The sequence below is a fragment of the Micromys minutus genome (genome assembly GCF_963924665.1).
Source record: "Micromys minutus genome assembly, chromosome: 2".
Taxonomy (NCBI): Eukaryota; Metazoa; Chordata; class Mammalia; order Rodentia; family Muridae; genus Micromys; species Micromys minutus.
The window spans coordinates 76,274,961-76,284,651 of NC_137971.1; the positions used below are offsets into that span (position 1 = coordinate 76,274,961).

The window sequence follows — 9,691 nt, forward strand, 5'->3', positions numbered from 1 at the left end:
CAGATTATTGATTATTTACTCAGTTTAATAGAAACTAGCATTTAATGTAAGCACTTACGTATTATATCTAAAATCAGCAGCATAATCGATTGCATTCAATCCAAAGGCATCTTTCAAAAAGAGGTCTACGCCTTGCTGAAGAACAAATCTGACTAGGTTTGTTGAGTCATGACTTACAGCATGAATGAGGGCTGTTCTGAAAAAGCAGAGAGATAACAATACCCTTAGTACTTTAACAGAATTAAGGACCAGTTTGCTATATTTGGCCTGTTTAGTGTCTGAGCAGAATTGGCTATCGACAGGAAACAGACAAGCACCTCAAGATCTTGAGTCTTTTAAGAGAAAAACAAATCCTAAGCCTCCTACTCCACTGTGACAACTCACCATAGACGCTAACTTAAAGCTCTATGATGAACAGAAACCACACCAAGGTCATGTGTCTGGAGTTGATAAAATTTAAATGATTTCTCATCAGCTGTGATGCTGCATGCCTGGGACCACAGTTCTCAGATGGTTGATGCAGGAGGATTCTGAGTCTGAGTCCAGCTGGGACTATGTAAGGGGTTCTAGGCAAGTCTGCCATACAGGGCAAGACTGCTGACTGGAAAATAAACATCAAAAGCAAAATGCCAAGCAAAATCTCTCCGCGTTTCCTGTGTCATGTGCTAAAACGTATTGCAATTTTCAGAAAGCTGACAGACAGGTGAGAAAAAGCTATTTTCAAAGCATATTATCCAGGAATGGTGTGGTACGTGCTTGTCATCTGAGTACTAAGGAGACCAAGGTGGAAGGACCTTGTGATTTCAAGATAATCATAGTCCACAAAGTGAGGTCCAGGCCACCTGGGCTACATGGTGAGACCTTATCTCAGAATAGTGACAGTCACAGTGATCTCAGCTGCCGACATTCACAGGCTCTTAACTAAATGATACACAGAGAACCTTCCATCCACAATTTTAGGATCGGTGATCCTGCTTTTCACAGAGGCACATATGTTTAGTAGTAAATAATGCTCCTAAAGTCACATACATGGCATGTGGGGAAGCCAGGATCATATAATCCAGTTTACACAACTCTAAATTTAATCTCCTCTACCTTTATGCCACTTTCATCTTCATTGAAGGTTTATTTAATTTATTTATTCAAACACAGCTCATTTTCTTCCCTATACAATGCCAATCCCAAACGAAAACACCCAACTTAAAAAAAAATATGAGCGCTATCTAGAACTAGCAATTAATAGCCATTTAGGGTTAATATGACTGAGTATTCTTCCAAGAGCATGTTTATAGTTTCTTGAAGGAGTCATTACAAATACAAATCAATCTTAACTCATGCATCTGCTTACTATAGATTTTTAGAAGCAAAGTGTATGCAAATTAGAGGTTAAAATGCTACAAAAGTTTAAGAAGTTCAATACTGAGGCAAAAAAATGAACTGAGTCTGCATATTATCAAACTAGAATAAAACTTACCGAATCCTGTCAGTTGCTATAAGGCTAAATGGCCAGCAGAACTCGTTTACAAACATCAGTGCATATATAAGGGTACCCATGTGCTATAGTATACACAGTTTTTCGTGTTGTCTGTTCTGAATAACTTTTTTTCTACATAGTCTTAATGATTGTGTTGAGTTTCCCTTATTTCTCAATTATTTTAAGTTGTTATATTTTCTCATGTATATATATCATTTTATTTATTCTTTGAGAATTCCATACATGTGCTTTGATCTACAATGTGCTTTGATCCAATACATGGCCCTGCTCTCCTTCAACTTATTCCAGAACCACCCAAGTATGTCTTATAGCTAACTTCATGGACTCTTTTGTTTGTTTTTTAATTTGCTGAGCCAATTAGTGCTGCGAGACTGTGTGCCATCCATAGCAACATGGGAAGTTTGCCAGTGGCCATGCTTCAGAAGAAAATAAACTCACCCTCCACTAGTAATCATTAACTACCAAAACCTTTTCAGCTGGGGTGAGATGCCATTTTAAGTTGTTCTATTTTCTGTTAATTCAATATTTTTTTTCTTTTTCTCTCTTTGTCTCTCTGTCTTTTTCTTTTCTTGAGGCAGGGTTTCTCTGTGTAGCCCTGGTTGTCCTGGCATTCTGTAGACCAGGATAGCTTCAAACTCAGAGATCTACCTGTCTCTGCCTCTGGAGGGCTGGTACTTAAGGAGTGTGCTACCACCATCCAGCTAATCAATATTTCTATTTCTAATTGAGTACTTGTTACCATGATATACCACCACTAAAGTTTAAAAATTATAATACCTTTTCTGGTTATCAACTGCATGTATATTAGCGTTCTTCGTTAGTAAGAATTTAGCTATCCTCAGTCTGTTTTCACAGATAGCCAGTAAAAATGGTGTGAAGCCACCCTGTAAAATGACGAAAAACACTTAAAACTCACAAAACCACATGTTTGTTAGTTGAGTTGAAAAACTGTAGAAGAGTTCTCTGGATACAAATATGAGGACACAGAAAAACATAATCTCTGTGTCCCCATGTACCATGGGAGCTCCAGTCCGCTCTAAATGCCCACAGTCTCTCTGTGCAGCGTCTTTGTTTCTATTATGGTGTGTACAATGGCAGTTTGGAGTCACATGACTGCTCCCATGTACACTGACTTTTTGTTTTATGTCAGTGGCCACAGGTTCTAAACCACAGTAGTACAACTGTACATGTTTAATTGAGTTAGTGAGCTCTGCCACCATCTCCAGAACAAGGCTTCTAAATTTACTCTCCAAAGAATATTTACTTCTCCAGAGATGCTGTGTCACACAGAAAGGTCTATGATTCCTTTGAATATAATGCTGTGCATCTAGTATTATCTAGCATTAAAAATGTATTTATCTAGTATTAAAAAAAACTTTTAAAAGTGATTTTTTTCCTAAGTAACTTTTTGTTTTTAATGATTTATTTATTTTTGTTTTATGTTTATTGGCATTTTTTCTGTAGGTATGTTTTTGAGAGGGTGCCGGATTCCCTGGAACTGGAGTTACAGGTATGAGCTATTGTGTGGGGCTGGGAATTGAACCTGGGTCCTTTGGAAGAACAGCCAGTGCTCTTATCTCCAGCTCCTAACAACTCATTTTACCCTTGTTCGATCTCTCTTTGACAACACTGTTGGGAAGTGAAATTTGCATTAGAGGAGCCATAGAGCCAATAAATTATGGAGAACTTTCTAATGGTACAAAGATTTACTCCAGGTTGCCGAGTCTTGCTTGTTTCTCTTATAGTGTCAGGATCCTAGATAAAAACATACCAGGCTGAGAGCATGAGAATGGGGTCCCAAGTGGAAGGTTTAGAAAAAGGTTTGAAGGAGATGAAGGGGTTTGCAACTATACAGGAAGAGCAACCATATCAACCAATAAGATCCCCCAGAGCTCCCAGAGATGAAACCACCAACCTTAGAGTACACATGGAAAGAATCATGGTTCAAGCAAGATATGTAGCAGAAGACGGCCTTACCAGGCATCAAGAAGAAGAGCGGTCCTTGGCCTGTGAAGGCTCAGTACCCCAGTGTAGGGAAATGCCAGGGTGGGGAAATAGAAAGTAGGGAAATGCCAGGGTGGGGAAACAGAAGAGAGTTGGTGGGTTAGAGAACACTTTCATAGAGGAAGGGGGAGAGGAATGGGATAGGGGAATTCCAGCAGGAAAACTGGGAAAGGGTGATAACATATTGTAGATTTGAGAATTTATCCAGTGCCTCTTCCTTCCAGGAAAGCCTAAAAGGTCAGGGAAATACTGTTTATTTACTTTGGCTTTCCGGTTAATTATCACTAAGTCATCAACCTGGCTTCCTCAGCTTCATCCTGGTGATTCCCACACCTAGTTAGAACTCCATGAATCTCTTTCCGAAACTGAGGTGTTCATGTTAGATGCCATCTTGACACAGCTGAGGAAAATTCAAACACGAAAAACACAGAATAAAGAAAATAGAACCAAGTTGGTCTTTTGCTTAGTTTTTAAACTGGTCTGCTAAACACATATCTGATCTGTTCCCACTCTAATGTGTCTGTGTCTTTTCCAGCCTTAGCAGTGAGAGAGAAATCTCTTTTCTATAACTTGTCACCAACTATAAGATTTCTACATGTCAAGTGCCTAAGCTTTGAGTTTTAAGATAAAGCCTATTTGCAAGGCAAACAATGCTTTCCTGTGTTGGTTTGCAAGGTAAGAAAAGTTAGATCTACCTTTAACACATTCAGTGTTTTCACAAATATTTGCCATGGATACATAAAACGAGACTGTGTGCTCTGATGCTTCTTTAAAAGTATCAAGACTTAAACAGAAAAGATGCAGACTGGGTAAGACAGTGGAGATCTCTCTCTGTCTCTGTCTCTGTCTCTTTATCTCTGCCTCTCTCTCTCTCTCTCTCTCTCTCTGTGTGTGTGTGTGTGTGTGTGTGTGTGTGTCCCCTTATCCCTCTTTTCCCTCTCTTCCCTTCTAGCTCTCTCTCTCTCTTAGTTTAAGGCCAGCCTGGTTTGCACAGTGGGTTCCAGGCTAGTCAAGCTTTAAAATGAGACCTTGTCTGGAGGGTGGGGCGGGGTAGGGTTGTGACTATCCCAGGAGTACGTGAGCTTCTGAGGATAGAAGACAGTGCCTGTTTGTGCTCCTCTGTAGACCAGGGTTCTCCACACACTTTGCAACTATGGTTGGTTGGCTAGCACCCTTCTGATGCATGGTCTCTACCTTATTTTTTGCTTCGATGTTCACTTCAAGGTCGAGCAGTTTTGCAGCCAGTGATGTATTCTTATAGTAGACAGCATAGTGGAGAGCACTGTTGCCCTGGGCATCCACAATATTTGGGTCAGCACCGTTCTCTAGCAGAATGGTAGCACACTCCTCTTCCTGACATTGCACAGCCTGTTGGAATTGCACCAAGAGATAGACCATAGATTCAAAGAATAAACATCCCATAGGTCTGACCATCTATTTATTTCAAAGGGATACAGATGCCTTTCCATTCCTAGTATGTTGAGAAGTATCATGTATCGACGCTAACCTGTGCTGAAATCCTTAGCTGCTGCCTACCTTCACCAGACTTGTGCACTCCTCACTGTCCGTGGCATTGATTTCACACTGTCCCTCTATCAGGGCCATCACCACCTTTGGGTGGCCGTAAGCACAGGCGATGTGGAGGGCAGTCCTGTGAAAATGGGAGGGATGGCTTTTTAGGAAATTATACAGCATGGTCTGAAAAATAAAACCACCCAGGTGCTTTTAAACTTTAAAAGGCATGCAGTTCCTGTGTTTCAAGTCAAATATTTATGGACTGCTTTCCTGGCATCCTAACCTGTGGTACTACAGTCTGGGCATAGTGGTGAAGCCCTAAAGAAATGCAGGAGGATTAGAAGTTTGGTCATCCTTGGCTATATAGCAAATCTGAGTCAAGCTAGGTAATGTGTGAGACCTCATCTTAAAGAAAAAAAGCTTAAATATTTAATCTCTATAGAAGATATAGCAGTGATTGTTATTAATCCTTATACCAACGAAAGTAACTGTATTTGGTTAAAGTGTGTGTGTGTGTGTGTGTGTGTGTGTGTGTGTGTGTGTGTGTGTGTGCTCGTGCACACGTGCATGCATGCATGCATGCGTATTTAAGTATTGGGCAGGTTAGTATTTCCTGTTAATTTGATACAAGCCAGAATTATCTGGAAAAAGTAATCTTAATGCAGAAACTATCTCCATTAGATTGGTCTGTAGGCTAGCCTGTGGGGACACTTTCCTGATTAATGACTGATGTGGGAGGACCCTGCCCACCATGGGTGGTGTCATTCTTCCCAACCCCAGCAGGCAGTCCTGAGTGATGTAAGAAGAGCAGGCTGAACAAGCCCTGAGGACCAAGGAGTAAGCACTGCTACTCCTCTGCTTCAGTTCCCGCCTCCGGATTGCAGCCTTGAGCTCCTGCCCTGACTTCTCTAAATGGTGGTCTGTGAACTGGAGTTATAAGATTGAACAGCCCTTTTCCTCTCCTAGTTGCTTTTGGTCACAGTGTTTATCACAGCAAGAGGAAGAAGCTAACTTTTAGGCAAGCCCTCTCCCACTAAGCTCTGCCCCTGCTCAGAGTAGATACTTTGAATGAAAGATGGTGTCCTTTGGAATTAGCCCCACTTGGGTTTGAATTCTGCTTTAAGCTGTGTTACTCACTAGCTATATCTCACCCTTTCCAGGCCTAATTTTCCCCAACCATAAAATGAGCATTGAAAATAGCAGCTGTGTCATAAGACCATGATCCCATGATGATGAGAATCCATATGCAGTGGTTTTAAAAGTCTCTAGCACAAGACACAACTCAATGGTTGTCAGATATTGTAATTATTACTTCTGTGACAGCTGAGGACAGCGTTTCCAGTAATTAGCAGAATCACACTCATTCTGTGTGTTTTAAGGATTGTCTTCCTGTGTCTAAGATGCTCTTTTCCCACAATGAGCATTTTTTACATCGGAGGCCAAGTTGTAAATCATGACACATTGTTTAGTAGCATTTCACATTCTCTAACACAAAATAAATGTCATCATTGACATGGTCCAGCATTAAGAGGAATATGGAGTTTTTATAGGTCCATGAAAGAGACAGCCAACTGGTTGGCAGCTAACTAAATTTTAGTTCTTAAAAAGTAACATGGGTAAAGAGTTCTGAATAACAACAAAAGTTATTTTTCCTTTGACTTTCAAGAAAAATTTAAACCAAGAAGACTCAGGGTTCAAATGAGTGGGTCTAGCTCCTCGTCTGAATGTTCAGATCAATAGAATGTATAAAAGTCAGATAATCCCACAGATTTAGGCCAGAACTTAATACTGTCCTAAATTTTCAAAAGAGCAATAAAGACTGGCTCAATCTGTAGGAAGGAAAAAGCAGAAGTGGAGACCTGTAACTTCCATTTTACATTTCCCAGTTTATAGCCTTAGCAGGGAAACACGAGAGCTCTCAGGATGAAAGTGTTTTGAGAGCTGGAATAGGCGAACTGATCACTAGGCATCTGGGATACTTTTAGTAAATGAATGTGTGAAAAAATGGAATAAATACGAGGAGGTCAGTATTTTTTAGAGATATATTTATGAAGTGAAAGGAAACTTCTGTTGTGGTGAAAATCAGTTTTGGTTGTTACCTTTTGTTTCCATAAGGATGGAACTAGAGTGGAATTATTAACTTAGAGTTGGCTGCACATACGCAATAAATCTCTCTATAAGAGATACATGCAGGATTGGAGAGATGGCTCAGTGGTTAAGAGCACTAACTGCTCTTCCAGAGGTTCTGAGTTCAATTCCCAGCAACCACATGGTGGCTCACAACCATCTGTTGTGTGTCTGAAGACAGCTACAGTGTACTCACATACATTGAACAAATAATAAATCTTTTTTTTTTAAAGAGAGATACACACATATAGAGCAACATGATTTCCATAAGCCCCACAAACATATTCCCCTTGCTTTGAGAGACATTAAGTGTTAGTAGAAATAGCAGTTCAAGCACGTTAACACAAAAGCTCTAATAGAAGTGAGAAACGTTGCCAGAGCAGGGCTCACATTTGCATCCTTCCGAGGATTTCTGTAATGATAAGTGTTTACTAAACCTTCACTTCATGCTCATCTTAGAAGTCAAGATAAGTAGGAAAGAACAAGTGTGTGTAACTTCATTCACAACAAACTGTACCCTAGCTCCTAGAACAAGACTCTGTAAAAGCCATAATGCAGGATTAATACAGACTTATCTTCTGGTTTACAAAACTAAGCTATGAGCAAGCAGGAGGAGAGCTGATTGCCCCGAGAACTGGAGCTATAGCTAAGTAACGGGAACTACAAGTTGCGTGTACATTTCAAATGCAGGAAAATGATTTTACAACAAGCTGCCACTGCCTTGGCTGGTACGAGGGCAGGTACGAGGGCAGGTGTTTGCGTGTCTGTTGTGTGTATGTGTGACCTTCCAAAGTGACATTATTCTTACTTTATACCCAAATAAAGTTCATGGCAGCCTTTGCTGAAATTCCCATCTTTCTCTATCCTATGCATGCACAGAGGCTTACTTGGAAAATGTGTTCTGTGGGTTATTTAAAAGTTCTGTGGTACTTTAGATGATGATGAGAAAACAAATTGTATGTATGCCCGTTATTTCCTAAAGATATCTCAAATATGGCAGAGTACATAAAAACCCCTAGTCTTATCAGGTCATTAAGTATCTTTCCTATGTACATAGAGCATTGTAGCCTCTCAAATCTGTACTTCACTAGATATAAATCAAGAGCTTGGAGTAGAGTGTTTTTGTTAGCATGGCAAGACCCTGGGTGCTGCCCAAGGCAAAAGTAAGTATGAATGAAAAGAGTTAAATATTTTCCTTAGCTTGAAAACGTTCTCTAGAAAACGAAGATAAAATTTCCATTTGAGACATAAGTAGGGTTTTGTTCCGGAGGCGTTCTTTCCCACAAGCCTTGCCTCCTCCACAGCCTCCCTCCCCCTGGGCCACCTCTTCTTCTTGTCTTTGTCGTTCACACCGCCTTTCCCAAGCAGGAGCTGCTGCACTCTGGCTGCATCTCCGACACGCGCAGCCTTATGGATCTTTCTCAGATCCTTGTCTTTGAGGTGGTACTTGGGCGAGAGGAGGATATTGGCACTTTCAAACCCGGTGCCCAGGGAGTGTCGCTGCTGGTAGAGCAAGGATTGCAAGAGCCATCGGCTTTTCTTGGAAGACAAGCCAGCCACTTTGGACATGGCAGAGGCTGTTGGACCCAGAGGCCCATTCACTCTGTCTTTAGTGTCCCACCCCGGACGCGATCATAAACAATACGATCGATTGACTGATCGATTGACTGGTCGTGATTGCTATGGGAGAAGCCAACAGCCAGAGCATGTGCAGCTGCCAAGGAATCTCAAGCTCTGTTGTTTGGGATTGGTTGAAGATTAGCGGTTGCCTAGCAACTCGGTAACCGTATCTGCTCTAGTGCTCAGCTTTCAAAACCAATCAGCCAATGGTGCTCAGTTAGCTGAGTGCAGCCTAGGGTCTGTCAAAACCTTACTTAGCTTTCAAATGATTTAACTTTGTTAAACAAATGAGTTTGAATTACAAATCCAACGCTCCCAAATCTCTGGAGAGTCAGACTGAAAGTCAAAAAACCAATAGAGTGACATCCAGGTTTAATCACCCCCAAATCCTCATCACCCAGAGAATCCAAGATATTTCATATTATTTGTGATTTTTGTGAAGGGTGTCATTTCCCTAATTTCTTTCTCAATCTGTTTATCCTTTGAGTAGAGGAAGGCTACTGATTCATTTGAGTTAATTTTGTATCCAGTCACTTTGCTGAAGTTGTTTATCAGGTTTAGGAGTTCTTTCATGAATTTTTTTTGTCACTTATGTATACCATCATGTTATTTGCAAATAGTAATATCTTGAGTTGCTCTTTTCCAATTTGTACCCCTTTGGCCTCCTTTTGTTGTCTAATTGCTCGAGTTAGGACTTTTAGTACTATATTGAGTAAGTAGGGAGAGAGTGGGCAGCCTTGTCTAGTCCCTGATTTAGTGAGATTGCTTTGAGTTTCTCTCCATTTAGTTTGATGTTGGCTACTGGTTTGCTTTATATTGCTTTTACTATGTTTAAGTATGGGCCTTGTGTTCCTGATTTTTCCAAGACTTTTTCCATGAAGGGGTGCTGAATTTTGTCAAATGCTTTCTAAGCATCTAATGAGATGATCA

At 40.7% G+C, this 9,691-nt stretch overlaps 1 protein-coding gene across 1 annotated transcript in view; it reads right to left on the minus strand.

Moving 5' to 3' along the window:
• LOC308417668 (uncharacterized protein) overlaps positions 1-8,710 on the minus strand; it is a gene marked incomplete at both ends in the record, with an annotated part of 69,872 nt that extends 61,162 nt beyond the window's left edge. Inside the window, 5 exons of the mRNA XM_080913007.1 lie at positions 59-196; positions 2,273-2,379; positions 4,694-4,867; positions 5,036-5,150; positions 8,466-8,710. Of these exons, the coding sequence (XP_080769133.1) occupies positions 59-196; positions 2,273-2,379; positions 4,694-4,867; positions 5,036-5,150; positions 8,466-8,710 (779 nt within the window). The remainder of the gene's footprint in view (positions 1-58; positions 197-2,272; positions 2,380-4,693; positions 4,868-5,035; positions 5,151-8,465) is intronic.
• Between the last annotated feature and the right edge of the window lie 981 nt (positions 8,711-9,691).